We start from the raw sequence: 18,834 nt of genomic DNA on the forward strand, positions 1-18,834 counted from the left end.
TAGTACTCACAATTTCACCCTCAGAGTGGCCCACCATTCATTTTGGCACTTACCATCTAATATAGGGGCCCCTAGCCCGCCGGGCACCCATCTTAAACCTGGCTGGCGCAGCCAGAGGTCAGCGTTAAGATGAGCAACCAAAGCTTCATCTGCTTCTTCCCATCGCTCCTTGGCTTTCACATTACCACCTGAACGATCCCACCTGCTACCCCCAGTCTGTGGAAAAATTGTCTTCCACTAAACTAGTCCCTGGCACCAAAAAAGCTTGGGAACTACTGATTACATGCCTGCATTTTCTCATGAGATTACTTATATGTTATTTAACTTTACTGCCATTTTAAAAAGCTTTCTACGCTTTCTCTCCATCTGCACTATTGTTTTGTACATCCTTTCATTTCATAAGTATTTCTGAGCTCCTTCTCTGAGGCAGGCTATTGCCAACAGTGGGCTCAGAAAGGAGGACAGTCTGCTGCCCAGGAGCACGTTCAGCGGGAGCTGACATCCAGCATCCAGAGGTGCCAGCAGTTAGAGTGATGCATGGAGTAAAGTGCACAGGAGAGATGTGCCAGGTCGGATGCTGAGTTGGGAACACAGAGGAAGGCTGCGTAGCAGCTCAAGAGAGTCTCAGGAAAGCTTCTAAGTGGTATCAGATATAAGTTTTTCTCTCTTTCTCTCTCTCTCTTTTTTTTGGCCACACCACACAGCTTTTATGATCTTAGTTCCCCAACACCAGGGTTTGAACCCAGGCCCTAGTAGTCTCAGCGGTAAAGAATCCGCCTGCCAACACAGGAGACATGGGTTTGATTCCTGGGTCAGGAAGATCCCCTGGAGAAGAAAGTGGAAACCCACTCCAGTATCTTTCCCTAGGGAATCCCATGGACAGAGACGCATAGTAGGCTACAGTCCATGAGGTCACAAATGGTTGGACAGGACTGAGGGTCTCAGTGACAACAGAACAACTCTCGGCAGTGAGAGCTGAGTCCTAACCACTGGACCACCAGGGAATTCCCATCAAATATAAGCTCTTAACTGCAAGGCATTTCACAGTCTGAATCTTTTCTCCCCCAGTCTGTTGCTCTCTTTTTGCCTTAACATTCTCCCCACCTCTACCATCCTAAATGCTATGAACTATGTGGCATCACTTGCACCTTCCCCCCTAACACACACCATGTTCTTCTGGGACTTTGCACATCCTGTCTCTCTCTCTGGCATGCTCGTCCCACCCTAGCCATCTGGCTAATTCCTGCTCATGTTTTATGTCTCAGCTATTTATTCTTCTGGCAAACCTTCCCTATCTGTCCCCAAGTCTTGTCATTGCTTCCCTGAATCTTAGGACTCCACCCTAACTTAGCACTGTATTGAAATAACCTCTGAGCTCTGCCTGTCTCACTCATTACTGTTTATCAACACTGAGCATAATGCTTGACCTGTACACAGTGAATGCCTGTTGAATAAATACCATACATTCCTTGATGAGAAAATTAATAGATTGAGTGATGAGTCTTGAAAAACAAATATGAGTTTTTATAAGTGAAAATAAGACCAAAGAGGCCCTTCTAGACAAAAGGAAGAAAATAGGCAGAGTCACAGAGGTATTAAAACACAGCTTACTCAAGGACTTGCATGTGGGACAGTGTGGAGCATGGGACAGCATGGAGTGAGGGTATAGCCAGGGATTTTGAAGGCTGAAGGTGAAAAGCCAGTGAGGGGCTGAATTATGAAGGAATGTGAATATATTGTTAATAAATTTGGGTTTTATATAGAGGGCAGTTGGGAGCCCTTCATGATTTTTAATGGACTTTGCCCTTGTGGCTCAGCTGATAAAGAATCCGCCTGCAATGTGGGAGACCTGGGTTCCATCCCTAGGTTTGGAAGATCCCCTGGAGAAGAGGCTATCTACTCCAGTATTCTGGCCTGGAGAATTCCATGGACTGTATAGTCCATGGGGTCACAAAGAGTTGGACACAACTGATCAAATTTTTCATTTTCACTTTCATGATTTTTAATAGTTGGGGACACCATTGATTAGATTTGCATTTTGTAAAGAGCCATGTGGTTTTTACATAGAATAGGGGGAGAAGCCATGAAACCCCCTTCAGGTATCTTGGTCAGAAATATCAAGGTCCTGAACTGCAAGACCCAAAGAGAGATTTCAGAAAGATTTAGGAGATGGACTCAGCCTAACTTGGTGATGAATGGGGCATAGTCGCTAAGGCAGAGGTGATTCCTGAGTTTTCTGGCTAGAGTCATGGTTTACCTCTTTTATCTTTAATGAAGCCTGGCTCTTCAGGAAGAGAAAGGGAGTAGCAAGGGGAGGCAGCGAAAAAAATAGGTTTTGTTTGAACATACTCAACTTGATACTCCTGAGTAAGGTGACATGCAAAGTATCCAGTCTGAGATTTCTCATAAACAAGTAGAGATGGGTATCTGGAGCTCAGAGAAGTCACTGTTTGAAAGAACGTGTGAACTCATTAGCCGACGGGGGTAACTGGAACCTAACCTATAGGTGGCGTTGTGTAGATAAAGGGAGCTAGGTGTGGCACTTTGGGTGCCTCAGAGAATGGAGTAGGTAGGTTATTTCCCCTGTGCTCTATACACAGTAGATGCTTAATAAATGCTGCCTTGCTATTAAGTTTAATGACTGTGACCACTCTGCCAGAGCAGATGTGGGACTAGAATTCCATTTTCAGCTCTTAAGGAAAGTTCCATTAGTTGCCTGCCATTTGAAAGAGGCTTCAGAGATATTACAACTCGGCTTTCTTGGTTTTGTGTTGCTAGAATGATGGGATGATAGATGCCTTCCTCCACAGCACTTGGGCTGTGACTAATTGCTTTATCCATAATGCAGCCTGTTATGGTGGTAAAAAAATAATAAAATTATTCATTTGTAAAACAAAGTAATTGAAATATTATTCTTGGTAGTTGAACAGTTGGTTGTAGCTTTTAGATTTTAGTGTCTGTCTTTTATCAAGTTTTTGTTTACACTTTATATGACTAAGTGGGGAATCTCCCTCAATATTTCAAAAGTAGGTTTCTCATTTTTTTAAAAATTCATAATGCTTAGTTTTCTAATATATGACCTTGAGAGCTAATTAGGGATTGATAAAGATGTTAATAAAAGGTTTTTAAAAGCAGTGTCATTTGCCACAGAGTTTATCTTCTTGATCACCGAAGCCTTATACTCATAATACCACAGTTACACACAATAAGGCTCTTTTCCTCTTATTTGTTCCATTTTGATAAATTTGTGGTTGTTCATAATACAAGGGAAAGAATATAGTATGAATGATGCTCCAGACACATTTTCTGCAAATAAAAAGTTGCCAATTAAAAAAAAATTGTAATTGTCATTTTGAAATTGAATAACGTACTGCCTCATATGGACATTCCTCACTGATAATTTCTTCCCCCTCAAAACATATTTCAGCTGAAAAAAGTTTCTTTAGGAACATAAAAATGTGGAAACAGAAAAGTTTGCTGAAATTTATCATCCCAAGTTTAAATCATCTTTTCCAGTAAAACCAATCAGGTGTCTATGTATTCATCAAACAAAGCAAATATCACTAGTTCCCTTAATGTTTTGCTCCTGAGGAGAAATATCAGTTATCTGGAGACAGATAATCATTTGGAGGCTTTAATTTGTGTTCACACACATACACACATGTGGGAGAAAGAACATGCCTCTGTGGTGTCCTTGCTATGTCTCAGGCATGAGGCCAGCTGCTCAGAGTAGGTTTGTTATTATATTTGTCCTGTAGAACAATCTTGGGGACTAGGTTTGTTGGACATACATCTACAGATGTGAAGACAGGTTCAATGAAGATTACATAGCTATTGTCAGCTGAGCTGGAATTCCAGTTCATCTTGAAAGCCAGGATTCTTTCCGCTACATATTGTTTTGTCTTCTTTTTTATTATTTTAAAATTTTCTATTTTATATTGGAGTACACAGTACTGTGTCTTTTTAATAGCCTCCAGGAGTGTGTTTAAAAATGTCAATTTGTTATGGACTTCCAAGCTAGATGAAAATAAAGATTCTAAGGCTGCAAATAATAGTTGAATTTAAGGTAATTCCAGAGGAGAGGAGAGGTCTGGGAAGCATAAAATTTAAGTCTGGAAGACTGACCTTGAAAACTGGAAGAGGGAACAATTCCAGTGCATGGGAGGACAATTTACTGTAGAGTCCATGGGTGAATGTTTAGGGAAGCAGTTTCGCTTCTTGCAGTTAGAGCTTCCCATTGGTAGGTAATCTGCCTTAGAAAGTGAGCCTTCTACCACTGGAAGTTTCTAAACAAAGCCCCAGAGACCATCTCAGAAGGATGCTTTGAAGAATTCTTGTGTGGAAGATTTTATTGCATGACTTTGTGGGTCCCTTCTACTCAATTTGTTGCATTACCAAGAGTGACCACATGTGTTCTGTATCAGACACAGCTGGTTGAATCTACCTGCTTGGGTCAAGCTATACCAACTGGCACCACCATCACCTAGTATAACCAATCAGAATGTTGAAATGCAGTGTTTAGGGTGAGGTGAGCCTTCTCATGCTTGTCCTAAGCGTAAGCATCTTCATTTGATTTCCATACCAGAGGGAGAGTCTCTATGCTTTCAGATTTGTGTGTTTTCACAGGACTTAAGGGAAAGCTTTAATATTTACCTAGGGGAGGGGGTTGTCTTTCAGGGCGAACTGTCCCTTTACAGTTAACTCCTAGCTACTTCAGACTACCTGCTTTTGTTTCTGGTAATTTACTGAGAAGCATCAGTCAACTTTCCCCCATCATCCCTGTACTTTTACCTTCTAAATCTCTCCTCCCTCCTTGCTTTTCTTCCTCCTTTTTTTTCAGATCATTAATTGCCAAATTAAATTTTGACCAAAAAGTGTTAGATCTAACAAAAGGAAAGTAGTTAAAAAAAAAAAAAAAACTGGTTATAATAGTGGCAAATGCCATTAATAGTCAGCATTCATTTATTTTCTGGCATCAACAGCACTCCCCAACTAATTGCCAATTAAGGCATTGGCGTTTATTCTCACCAAAATATAGTAGTTACAGTTGACATGTTTTCATTGCTGATTTTCAGTCTTTTACCCTGGGTCTTTTCTGTCCTTAAAAAACTTGTGAGCTTATTTCTGTTTGGTGCTATAGAATAATTACAGTGATAGGAATAGTCATTGTCATTTTCTTGATTTTGACAGGCTGTGTTTGATGTGGACAACAAGAAGGGTCTGACTCTCATTGAACTCTGGGAAGGCCTGACAGTGGATGACATAAAAAAGAGCACTGGGTGTGATTTCACAGTAAGTGTTTCTATGAACAAATCCAGCCACTTGTCCTGTACCCCGAGCTTGATTAATGGGTATTTATGGAACATGAACCATTAATTTGTGATCATTTTTGGAGTTGACCTTTGCGGGAACAGAAGTGGAAGGATGGGTGCCTCCAGTGAGAGCAGGTGGGAGCAGGAACAGGCTCTGACTCAGGGGACAGGGTTGGCTCAGGGATCAGAAGCAGGAGGGGGAGGAACCACCAGGAGCTGCTGCGAACAGCAGGTTGAGCTTGAGCTCTAAGCTATTTGCTGTAACATTCCTTGCAGTCCTCTGTTCCTGGGTTATGTATTGGGCACAGCCAAACTGAATTAACTAAAAAATGTGAGCCACACACAGACAAATGATTCTTCCTTATTTTGAAATGTATGTGTGGAATTTGATTTTCTCTCTGATTAACTTCTTTGCCTGATCATTCCATCTATGGGCGATCTTAGAATGTTGAGCTTTTAACACCACTGGATTGATAATCACAAAATAGATGATTCCTGTATTTGAAGAAAAACTGTGTGCTTTAAAACTCTGACTTACAAAGCATATTAGAACATCAGGAGTATCCGCTAAGAAATCTCCAAATCCTTTTTTTAAACAGAGAATAAAGTCCACGGGGTCACTCAGTTGTGTCCAGTTCTTTGCGATCCCATGGACTGTAGCCCGCCAGGCTCTTATGTCCATGGAATTCTTCAGGCAAGAATACTAAAGTCGGTAGCCATTCCCTTCTCCAGGGGATCTTCCCAACCCAGGGATCAAACCTGTGAATCTGTGCCTCCTGCATTGGCCGGTGGATTCTTTACTACTGAGACCAGCTTGGGCCTGATAATATAAATAATGGCCTTTTAATATAAGAGCTTATTTGTGAATCACCAGTCACCAAACTGATGGGATTGGGCAGAGAGTTCAGTCCCTTTGGAGTTAATTGAAAGTAAAGGTGAAATGTGTCTGAAAAATGAAGAAATAGACTTTGCTTCTCACGTACCTTTTTAAGAACATGTTAAAATGAAATATATTTATAATGAGAAGAAATATTGCAGCTACCCATCCTGGAGAAAGTAATTTAACGAACTGTTAGTCGCTCAGTCATGTCTGACTCTTTGCCACCCTGTGGACTGTAGCCCATCAGGCTTCTTTGTCCGCCGAATTTTCTAGGCAAGAATACTGAAGTGGGTTGCCTTTTCCTTCTCTAGGGGTCTTCCTGACCCAATGAGGATCAACCTGACCCACACTGCAGCCAGATTCTCTACCATATGAGCAACCAAGGAACTTACTTGATAAATCATGCATGTATTTCATACATTTCTTCCTGAGGTACTACGTGATTGGTTGGTACCTATTAGTGCTTAACAAACATCTGTAAACACAATTGTTCTGCATAATTCATGATCCACATATAACTGTTTCTGATACTGTGTGAAGGTCTTTGTCTATTAACCTTCTTTGAATTTCCTTTCAGAAAAAAGAAGTCTTCCAACAATTCCTTACATGAAAAGTGCATCTTTAATTAACTTTTCAGTGACCTCAGTGGGTAACAAATGGGATTTGTTTATAGTTTAAATTTAGAATTCCTTACTCCAGTGATGAAAGCAAACAGTTTTTCTTCCTTAATTAGCTATTCTTTATATTTTTTCCCTCTGTGGATAAGTTAACCTCTTCTTCAGCAGATGACATTTTTGAGACATTCTATAGAATATTCAAATCTCTGCTACAGAAGAGAATTATAATAGAAGATCCTCACTGTTATCAGTTTTTTTTTTCTTTTTAAGTCATGTAGGTAAATCAAGAATGAAAAAGATGGATTTTTACTGTTTTTGCTTTGTTTTTTAAGTGCTAGTTTCCATGTCTTGATACATTGAAAAATATCTCTGTGGCATCTCTCTAATCGCAGTAGCAACCCTCCTCCTCTTTTGGTATTGACGTATAATTTTGTTTCCTCCAAATGAGGCTGTTGAAATGAAGTGTTAATTTTTATGTCAACATTGCTCTGAAAATGAAAAAAATCTAGTAGTATCAGCTAAGCCATCTCAACTGGATTTTGAGGATCTAATGATCAATGGCATCTCTTTAGACCCTGACAGATGAAGCCACATGTATCAAATTCTCTGTAAGACTAGAGACTGAAGTGTTCTTATTCATAAGAAGTTCTGTTTAATAGCTGGGTTATCAGGGCTTCCCTGGTGCCTCAGACGGTAAAGCGTCTGCCTGCAGTGCGGGAGACCCGGGTTCGATTCCTGGGTCGGGAAGATCCCCTGGAGAAGGAAATGGCAATCCACTCCAGCACTCTTGCCTGGAAAATCCCATGGACGGAGGAGCCTGATAAGCTACAGTCCACGGGGTTGCAAAGAGTCAGACACGACTGAGCGACTTCACTTCACTTCTTCAACAAGCTACATTTAATAATAAAGTACATTGGGATAACATCTCTTTATTTAATAATTCAAAAGATATCTCGTGATTATTACAGCATAGATAGCATTTTACTCTATGTGACTGCTTACTTACAGCTTACTCAAGATCTCTGTTTGGCGAAGGCCACTCAGCCTTCACTGTATACTGAGAAGTGAACATTTTAGAAAGGAATAGTTAGCCCAAAGAAAGCTAAAGACCTTGATCAAAGTAAATATGAAAATGTGTTGGTAAAAATCCCATGTACCTAAGAATATGGGTAAGGGACTGGGCAAAGGATATAGAATGTGGATGTGAGCTGATGGAGAAAATCCTGAGAATTTCAAAGAAAAAGACAAATATGACAACATCAGATAACAGGACATGACAAAATTGAGGTTTCAGGGTATAAAAAATAATGGTAATGAAATATCTGAGCATTAAAAAAAAAAGTGACTGTGGTCATGTATGGATGTGAGAGTTGGACTGTGAAGAAGGCTGAGTGCCGAAGAATTGATGCGTTTGAACTGTGGTGTTGGAGAAGACTCTTGAGGGTCCCTTGGACTGAAAGGAGATCCAACCAGTCCATTCTGAAGGAGATCAACCCTGGGATTTCTTTGGAAGGAATGATGCTAAAGCTGAAGCTCCAGTACTTTGGACACCTCATGTGAAGAGTTGACTCATTGGAAAAGAGTCTGATGCTGGGAGGGATTGGGGGCAGGAGGAGAAGGGGACGACCCAGGATGAGATGGCTGGATGGCATCATGGACTCAATGGACGTGAGTCTGAGTGAACTCTGGGAGGTGGTGATGGACAGGGAGGCCTGGCATGCTGCGATTCATGGGGTCGCAAAGAGTTGGACATGACTGAGTGACTGAACTGAACTGAACTGAAGACTTATGTCTTCAGTTGTCACAGTACAATTAGCAAAAACAGAAAATGTGAAGGGAAATGTGTCCTTTAGGTATCACTTGAAATAGCTTCTTAAAAAATTTATAGTAACCATAATGTGAGTAGAAAGGAATTTTCTTTTCAGTTAGTAGGAAAGTCTCTGTCATGTTACGTCTGAAACTCCAGAGAAAGCAGTAGACGTTTTGTAAAAGAAATGCAAATGTTGACTATATTTCAGGAAACTTCCTCACACTTCTAAAATACGATTCTCGTCAGGAGTAGTTGACAGCAAAAGAAGCCAACCATAATGGACAGAGGTTTTGTTCCATATGATTGCTGTCCTTCAAAATGCAGTTGTTATAAAGAAAGGGACTTGCCTCTGTATTTCTTGGAGATTGAGTTCCAAATCTATCGAGAGAGATAAATGAGTTGGACAAGCAGAGGTTAAAATATCATGTTATAAAGCTTAGGATGAAGAATATGGCTTAGATGTACAGCCATATAAACTTTCCCAATTACAAACCCATGAAGTGAGAGGGACCTCCACTCCCAGTTATAGGCAGCCTTGAAATATGAGACCTTCCACGCAGGGGAGAGCCTTTACTACTGAACTTCTTTCCATGTGGCTGAAAGCAAAACAGCACATGCTCCCTACAGAAGGCTGAGGAAGAAGGGTCAGACTGTGTTCCACATACCCCCAGTTCCTCTGCCCAAATCATTCTTAGGGGACACACTTGAGGCCAGAATATCACACTGATAAGTGTCCTTTCCCATGAGCAGTGGGGAATAAATGCTTGACACCAGCACTGTTGGTTGGTAAAGCCATACACACATGTTCATGCCCTACAAATGCTTGACTGTGATGCTGTGCAAAAATGCTTTTTATTTTTTTTTTAATAATTTTAGCTCCAAACATTTTTATGACTAAGGAGTTCTCTGGTTTACTTTTTTTCTAGAGCACTCACATTTTGAAAAAAATCTCTCAAATAAGTAGTCAGTAATAATTCATTTTCAAAGAGCCAAAGTGATATTGTACAGTTCTCATATTAAAGCTGTGATAAGCTAATGAACACATTAAATTTATTTCTGGCTACACTTACATCACTCAGTGTGTTACTGCCACCTACTTCATGGGCCAAATAGAAAAAGGAAATAAGCTCCCTGGTGGCCTAGTGGTTAGGATTCTGCTGCAGCCCAAGTTCAATCCCTCGTCGGGGGAACTGAGAATCATGCAAGCTGTGTGGTGCAGCCAAAAAAAAAAAGAGGAAGGTGGCATCCTACCACTTGAATTCCATTATATTCCAAAGTATCTTTTTAAATAAATAGTTGGTTCAATTCGATATTCATTTCTTTCTTTTCTGATTCATGCTTGAATTACATAAGATAGGTTTTTCTTTACAACATGTATCTGTGGGCCTTTTTGAACTAGAATATTACTGTTTTATTTTTTAAGTTTTCTGTTTTTTTTAATATAAAAACTTAAAAATAAATTGAATCCATAGTTGAACATCATGTAGTAGAATAAACTTTCAGAGGTTATTAGTTGTCCATGGTTATTTATTAAACACCTAGTGTATCTCCCATATTAAGCTATGAAATATGAATAAAACAGGACAAACTAGTATAGTTCCTACTCCCAAGAGCCTTGGTCTTTTCTGTAGGTTAAAATACGCCTAAACCACCAGTGGCAACAAGTCAAATAAGAATCCTGCCTATTGATACGTTTGCAGGGGAATCTGAAAGAGGCCAGCTACAGGCATTCTTTGCCAAGTTGAATAAATTTGTATTCTCAATGTCTATTATGAACTGGTATTATACCAGAATTAAACAGTATATTCTTTGGATTTCAGTGGACTAGGAAGACAACTTGTTAGCTTATCCTCTGCTCATAAATCATGTAGTCCTATGCTTAGCCTGTAGATCACTTTGGCAGGATAATCTGCTTCAGCTTACATGGGTTCACCATGTTGATGAGACTGTGAGAAAACAAATGAATAATGGTGGGTTAGTAGCTGTTTCTCTTTACAGAAATAGACAGGCCAAGTCAGTGTACCTAAAGGTTCATCTTCTTTTCTGTTAAAAGTCAAGTTCCATGCTGAGGCTATAAAGGTTACTAAGAGCTCAAAATAGGGCCAACATGACAAGGATAAGGATCAGATGTTTAGTTTGAAAAAATCAAGGTGTCCAGTTTCCTTTTAAAGGCAATGCTATAAAGCATCTATTAGAAAATGACCTGTTTCCAAAGAAGAGTTTTATTTCATTAAATTATTTCTACCGATGCTCTGTTGTTTAAAAAAAGAAAATCAATTGTTTATGAGACACACTCTCCAAATATTCAGAGCCCATATATCTTCATTCTTTTCGGTAGAATTGAAGATCTGTGACTTTTGTATATTAACATCTTTTATTTTGTCTATTATTATATATCTGTTCTTGGAGCTGGCAAGTCTGAGTGAGCTCTCATTTATCCTAAGATACGTACCAAGCCATTCTGATCGTTTTTATTCTGGTCATGGCATTTTTAGGTAGGAAAATGGAAGAGGGGACATTAACTTTTGACATTGTGAAGACTTAATAAGAAAACAATTTACAAATGAATAGCAATATTTAACCTCATCATAGCCAAATAATTGTCTTGTGTTTTTCCTACTGACTTAACCTCTACTAGGAGACCTTTCTTCTAGTTCTTTGAGGCTTATCTACTCATTTATTCATTCATTTATCAAAATTTTAAGTGTTTATTCTGGAAGACAAATTAGATCCCCTTCAATTGTCACATCTATGAAGGGCTCAAAAATCACCTAAATTTTAGTATTCCTTACTGTGCTTTCCATGTAGCCTGTTAACTAAGACTTAATGGATATTTGCCGGATTAAATTTACCTGCTATTACACCTTGAAAGATCCATCAAAATTAAGCCAGACTACTTACCACCAGGGTTTCCCTGGTAGCTCAGATGGTAAAGAATCTGCCTACAATGCGGGAGACCCAAATTTGATCCCTGGGTTGGGAAGATCCCTGGAGAAAGGCATGGCAGCCCACTCTGGTTTTCTTGCCTGGAGAATTCCATGGACAGAGGAGCCTGGTGGGCTATAGTCCATGGGGTCGCAAAGAGTTGGACATGACTGAGCAACTAACACACACACACTTACATTAAGATTTCCTTCTCCACCAGCTTTAGCATTAAATATAGATCTGCCCTCATATTTCTCTACTTCAAGACTCCTTGGAATTCATTTGCTATTTGGTACCTTGAACATAATCATAGTTAATATTTAATATTTGTAATGCTATTACTTCCTTTTTATAATAACCTGGTATCTTTTTACTGCCCTTTTATCATTTCCACTCTGATTATGAAATTTCTGATAAAAGTGTGTTATCCAAAGACTGCATTATCTCTTAGCAAAATTGTGAATTGACTGGACCTATTTTAAGGATTCTGAAACTTGTGGCTTGCTCCATGGCTCTGTTCTGAGTGAAGTTTCATCAGTCTCAGAGCTCAGGGGGCCATTCAGGAGAGTTTGGTCATCTGGACCCTTGTTCATCTCCTGCTGCTCGTCCTCCACCTCCTCCTGGTTGCGAGTCTTAAATATCTTTAAGAGCTATAATGCAAGAAGGTTGAGAACTACCAGATACACAAAATGTAAATGGATAAAAGTGTTTTTTTCTCGGTGGCTCAAATGGGAAAATAATGAGGAAACTCCAGGTGGGGTCTATGGCAAGACTACTTGTTGCTTACATCATTCAGTTCTGGAAACTCAAAGCAGAGATGTTTTATACCATGAAGTTTTTTTCATAAGTCCATAATTTTTTTTCTCTTTCTTTTACCAGGTTTCACCAAAACTCATACCGATGCAGCAGATCTCAACTTGAAATGTGTAGTAAACCATTGTTCTAGGCCTTGTGCTCTTTGTTTTAACCACATAGGAGTTTATTAGAAGGACATCAGTAATCATAATTGTATATCTTACAGTTTTTGTCTAGTTTTCTTCTAGCATCTTACTGCTTTTATAGCCATATAGATTTTGTTCTCTCCAGCGTGCTATGGCATTTTAATGAATAACCGAAAGGAAAAATATGTATGTTTAGCTTATTTGTTTTATAAGTGCTGAGAAGGTCATATTTACAGTTGGTGCTCACATTGGATTTATCTTCATCTTCTGTGGTAGATACATTAAATTGTGCACAATTTGTACCAAGATGGGCCCTTAGGGAGAGTTTCATTGGTATGCTTTCCCTCCTAACTAAATCATGACATGTAGTAAAAAAAGGAGGGAGGAGAAGAACTCCACTCAGAGTATACCCAGGGCAGCATTGTTCTAGTTCTAAAAGATAACATTTGTGTGGATTGAATTAGGAGAAATGTTGTCTTAAAGATTAGGTTTTTCCTTTAGCCTTCTCTGTCTTTTCTTTAGGAGCCTCTGACTTTGTGCTACACCTTAGTATCCCTTCTCCCTCCCCACTTTTGGTAACTAAAATAAATGCCCAAGAAAGCAAACAGGAACATCTCTGTGAAAGAAATAACCGGGTTTGTGGGAGAGACCGAAGGGTGTAGAGTCTGTTGGTGCTGACATCCAACCAAGAAGTTGCCTTTATAAACAAACCAAATAACTACCTGTGCTTTGCCAAAGATGACAGTTTTGTTTGTTTGTTTTTTTTTTTTAGGAAGACAGCTATAAACCTAACTGATTAGTCAGTTTTCTCATTTTCAAACAGTGCAGTATTCCTGTGTATCCAGAAGGATCCTTAGAAGTCTTTCTCTATGGTATTGTGGGCTTCTTGTATAATACCTCCTCTTTAAGGTAAGAGGAGCTGTGGAGTAATTTATCATGAACCTGCAGTAACAATGACAGGAGAGGTTTAGTTTTTTGTTTTGTTTTTTTTTAAGAATTCTTTCTTTTCAGGGTCTCTTTTTTCTTCTCGGGAAAGTTTCTAAATATTGAAAGCCTTTTTCTACAGAACAGTGTTCTTTCTTCTGCCCAGGCTTCTTCCTTGAGCAAAATACTTTTTATTCAGCTTTATCAAACTAGGGAAAATAACGATGAGCAAATCCAGGATTTGAAGTGCAGTGAACTTCATCCTCAGAAAATAAACATTGTAGATTAGATTTTGTAAGGACCTTCTCCTCCGAGGTATCCTCAGTTATCAAACAGTTCCCCAGGGGGTCTACCAAGCATCCTGGGTATCAAATTGGAGAAAAGTCCAGGCACCTGAAGACAGGCCAGATTGCTGTCCTCTGGACAGAGGTAGGCATGTTACAGTGCAATATATCATTCCTCTCATACCAGATATAGGCATTTCTGCAAGTTTTTAGCTAATGGCTGTCATTAAATTCACTTTCTCTTCAGATACAGCTACAGTTCTATCATTTTAGAGGAAGGAGAGGAGAAGCACACTCCATATATAAAACGGTCTTTCTGGCTGGCTGCGTGTTTGAAAGCTTCCTCTCCCAATACTGGTAAAATGGACTTTCTAGAGAATTTTCATGGTCTGGAGAATAATTTACATCCGTGTTAGAGTTATGGTTTGGAAAATGTATGATATTGATGGTTGCTGTATTTGTAAACTTACTTCTGTGATTCTAAGAAAGCACCTCATGTTGAGTGGCAAATTCTAAGTAGATGACTTTATATTCTTGATTAAAGAGTGTCATAGGTGTTAGGAAATGCATTAAGAACTACAATAAATATTCCAAATGGATGTCAATTAGTGTGGTTGTCCTTTTTCTCATTTGGGAATGGTTTCAATGTGGGAATGATACAACAGTGATTGGTGTGATAGCCAATAATAAAGTTAGCACACTTTACTACTTCTAATCAAGTGAGTGTTTTTTCTTTTGCTCTTGTCAAAGAAAAGATGTTACCCTTCATGAAAGAACAAGTGAAATGTTTACCTGCATGAATTCTGACTTTGCTTCTTGTCAGAGTCATCATTTATTTGTCTATAAAAATCGATTATCCCAGATTTCCATGTGTTATTATTTATTCGCATGTATCTGACATTCCTTTGTTGTTGCTATTTAGTTGCTGAATCGTGTCTGACTCTTTTGAAACCCCATGGACTGACTGTATCTCACCAGGCTTCTTTGTACATGGGACTTCGCAGGCAAGAATCCTGGAGTGGGTTGCCAATTCCCTTCTCCAGGAGATCTTCCAGACCCAGGGATCAAACCCACATCTCTTGCATTGCAGGCAGATTCTTAACCGCTGAACCACCAGGGAAGTCCAACATTTCTTTAGTAATGAGTAATTTTCCAGTGATATGTAGATTTTGCTTGCATTTTGAAGTGGCCCTACCCAGGTGTCTAACCAGCATCTATGTTGCTCCTCTTGTAACAGACTCACTCCCTGTCCAAGGAGCTGAGCCAAAGGTATGCCTCTTTTGGTAACTCTCCTTTGTCCAGAGTGATTTTACAAGGGGTGGCTGTATGGCCCAAAATGTACGATTCAGGTTATTTATACTATGTTGAAAACTGAAGATGAGAGAGAAGCCAATTTTCTTATTCATCTCTGCTCACTGAGCCATAAGAAGAATGTGAGTCTGGCACCAACACCCACCTCCCCCTCCCCCCAACACACTGAGCTTCAGTTAGAGAGAAAGAAATGGAAACACAAACATTGAGCTGTAGGGATGGGGCATCCCAGTGGTATTCGAGTTTCTGGTTCTGTACCATCTAAGGCCAACTTCTCTGCAGCCATGCTTGGACATGAGCCCACAAGTCTCCCTTCTTGTTTGATCCTTTGTCACCTGTAGCCAGAGTGTGAATTCAAGCAACTTTGGTAGTTCTTAAGTCCTGGGAGGGATCTGTCTCCTATAGAAGGTATGCAGAATATAAGCAAATCTGCTTCTCCCTGGACCCATCGAACACATGTAAGAGCATCTATAGGTGTTACCCAGTGGGCAGGAAGGTTGTGGGTGGAGGCTTTCATTCTACAGTTTCAGCATAGTCAGCACAACTTTGCAAATTATTCCAATGAAAGTATAAGCAGAGATTTATTTAATGGATGAGTTTCTTTGCACTAACCTTTTCCCTTTTCTCAAAAAATAAGATCTTGGGTTTCTTTAGCCTATTTTCAGATTCTTTGTTTTTGAAAAGGAAAGCATCTAGTATCTTCTACCATAGATTCAATACAATATAATTAATAACATATGATTGTAAAAATACTGACAGTCCTTTTAAAAATGTGTGTCATAATATTACCAGAATCATGAGTTGTTCTGTCCTTTTATTTTTCAACACTATCTTTCTGCTTCCACTGCCATACTGAGAATCAATTTAAACGTGTCAATAAAAGTCATGTGGTCTGAGCACATGGCTATGTGACATATATTTGAAGTTTCCTGCTTCCATAGTGTTCAGTATATCTATGTGAAGTCATCCAAAGGCACTCTTCATGGACCACGCAGCAAGTCTCATGAGTGTGATGCCAATAGCAACCCAAGTAAGTAATTGCTTAAGACAATGCCTTCCCTTAAAGCTGCAATAAAGCACAAATGAGTGACTTCTCTGGTTGTCCAGTGGTTAAGATCCCATACTTTCAGTGTAAGGAATGTGGGTTTGATCCCTGAGCAGGGGTCCAAGATGCCAGGTAACTGAGCCTTATGCAGCAACTCCTGAGCCCGCAGCTCTGGAGCTCACACATTACAAATAGATGGCCTGTGCACCACAGCTAAGACCCAGTGCAGCCAAATAAATAAATATTTTTTAAAAAACCACACAAATGATACTTACTTGTGAAGGTTAAGCATTCTTGATTATCATGGTCATTATTGTCTTTAATGGGGTGCCACACTGGGTTTCCACTGGGAAATGATGTCAGGCCACTATTCTGGCTTCTTTGTAGCATGAATTACATAGGAACTATACAAAACACTCCTGGTTTCCACTGACAAACCATGAAAGCCCAGGCCCCTCATGTAGTCATTTTATTTTGTCTCATTTTTAGGCATCCCATCTGTTACCTATAACTTTTTCAAGAGCACATCAGAGGCCAGGGCAGAAGCTCATATAGAAATCCTGGTGCTGCGTTTGAGACCCCTCTCTCTTGATTTGGGGATAGGAGGTAGCATCTACTTTGCATTCTTGGGTTAGAGTGCCCAGTCTGCAAATCTCAGATATGACCTTAATCTCTCTCAACTCTTTCATGTGTCCAGTGTAAGCAAGGGTATACAGAGTTATCTCTTTCTTAGCCAAATATTCCAAAATGTGTGTGTAATGGTCTGTCTTTGGAATGTAGCATACAATGTCTGTGTGCTGTTTCAATATCTTGTATATTAGTATAAAGTGAAAAGTGAAAGTGAAGTCGCTCAGTCGTGTCTGACTCTTTGCGACCCCATGGACTGTAGCCTACCAGGCTTCTCCATCCATGGGATTTTCCAGGCAAGAATACTGGAGTGGGTTACCATTTCCTTCTCCAGGGGATCTTCCCGACCCAGGGATCGAACCCAGGTCTCGCATTGGAGGCAGGCACTTTAACCTCTAAGCCACCAGGGAAGCCCATGGTAGTTTTCCAAGTGTGTTTATTGAATCAATTTACTAGTTGAAAACATGAGGTGATAGTAAGCCAGGCCTGAGGGTTTCCATCAGCTAAATAATTAGACTAAGGTCTCTAAAGAAGATGTAGGAAAAGAAAAGGAAGGAAATAAGAGGCAGAATCTGGAGGCTAACAAAAGAATAGAGCCTTGGATAATGACCTGCATTTGTTGAGCATTTTGTAAATGTATAAAACACCTAGCTAGTTATTTCATTCTCAGTAATCTGCCAGGGAGACATTAGTCCATTAAAATTAACTATTAGTCTGAGAGAAGTAATGTCCATCAACTCTTTAATCAGATTAACTTTTCAGGGCTAATGTTGAATTTTGCCCAGGTACTTAATGTGAATTTTATCCCCTGAATAGAACTAGATTTGTTATTCTCTGGTAAGTTACAAAGCAGAGAGTTCAAAACCTTTCAACCTAATGGTGTATGTCTTCAGGTTTTGTTCTTGTCCACACCGCTATTGTCCACCCAATTTACAAGGAAATCAGTAGTTATTAAAAAGGCTAATGGCAACACCAGGTAAATTGTGCATGTGGAAGGTTTGTAATGACTGGGTTTGCTCCTATAAAAGACCTATTTAGGCTTGTAGGTGAGGATGCTCATCTGACACCAGCAGGAGGGGCTGATGAACACTGCTTTATCTTTGTAGCTGAACACCTGAAATTTGATTTTCATGACATTAACCTTAACTCACTTTCAAAGTCAGAGTTGTAGTTCAGACTCATTCAGTTGAACCCCAGAGATATGGTTGATATGCTGTGCTGTGCTTAGTCACTCACTCATGTCTGACTTTTTGCAACGCCGTGGGCTGTAGCCCACCAGGCTCCTCTGTCTGTGGGGACTCTCCAGGCAAGAATACTGGAGTGGGTTGCCATTCTCTTCTCCAGGGATCTTCCCAACCCAGGGATCAAACCCAGGTCTCCCACATTGCGGGCAGATTCTTTACCATCTGAGCCACCAGAGAAGCCCAAGAATACTGGAGTGAGTACCCTAATCCTTCTCCAGGAGATCTTCCTGATCTAGGAATTGAACCAGGGACTCCTGCATTGCAGATGAATTCTTTACCAGCTGAGCTACCGGGAAGGAGTCTGAAAATGGTGACACAGCAAGAGCATTGCCCAGCGAGATCTAGTGCCATTCCAGTCACCAGGTGCTGGAAAGAAGAAAACTAGTCACAGCACTGAAACCCATGTTGTTATTGAACGTGAGTGTAAGTGTGGGAAGGCTTTAGGGCCTTAATATGAGAATGTCCAATTGTTACTATTGTATTTCTTTGAATATGACACCATCTTTTTTTTTTCATAATAATAGAATATTTGGCATGAGATCTACCCTCTTAAATATGGTATTATTAAGTACAGAACTCTAGATTCACATTCCCACCAACAGTGTACCTTTGCCCATTTTAAAATTAGGTTATTTAAATGTTTGCTTCCGGTCCCATCACTTCATGGCAAATAGATGGGGAAACAGTGGAACAATGACTGACTTTATTTTTGGGGCTCCAAAATCACTGAAGATGATGACTGCAGCCATGAAATTAAAAGATGCTTACTACTTGGAAGGAAAGTTGTGACCAACCTAGACAGCATATTAAAAAGCAGAGATGTTGCTTTGCCAACAAATGTTGACCATATATGCAAGGGTTTATTTCTGGCCTCTGTGTTCTTTTCCATTGGTCTATAAAACACATCCATTTAA

General features: G+C 39.8%; 1 protein-coding gene across 2 annotated transcripts in view; it reads left to right on the forward strand.

The window, feature by feature from the left end:
- Nucleotides 1-14,298, forward strand: part of OXCT1 (3-oxoacid CoA-transferase 1) — a 161,645-nt gene extending 147,347 nt beyond the window's left edge. The window contains exons 16-18 of one of the 2 annotated variants that reach the window (XR_008201178.1): nt 5,191-5,292; nt 12,424-13,838; nt 13,941-14,298. Coding sequence is in view for 1 of the 2 variants with exons in the window: in XM_052658974.1 (XP_052514934.1) it covers nt 5,191-5,292; nt 12,424-12,465 (144 nt within the window). In the remaining variant the exon portion in view is untranslated. Of the gene's footprint in view, nt 1-5,190; nt 5,293-12,423 lie in introns of both variants that reach the window. The other variant, XM_052658974.1, reaches the window with a different exon arrangement.
- Nucleotides 14,299-18,834: the final 4,536 nt, after the last annotated feature.

Source organism: Budorcas taxicolor, chromosome 20, assembly GCF_023091745.1.
Source record: "Budorcas taxicolor isolate Tak-1 chromosome 20, Takin1.1, whole genome shotgun sequence".
In the NCBI taxonomy this organism is placed as follows: Eukaryota; Metazoa; Chordata; class Mammalia; order Artiodactyla; family Bovidae; genus Budorcas; species Budorcas taxicolor.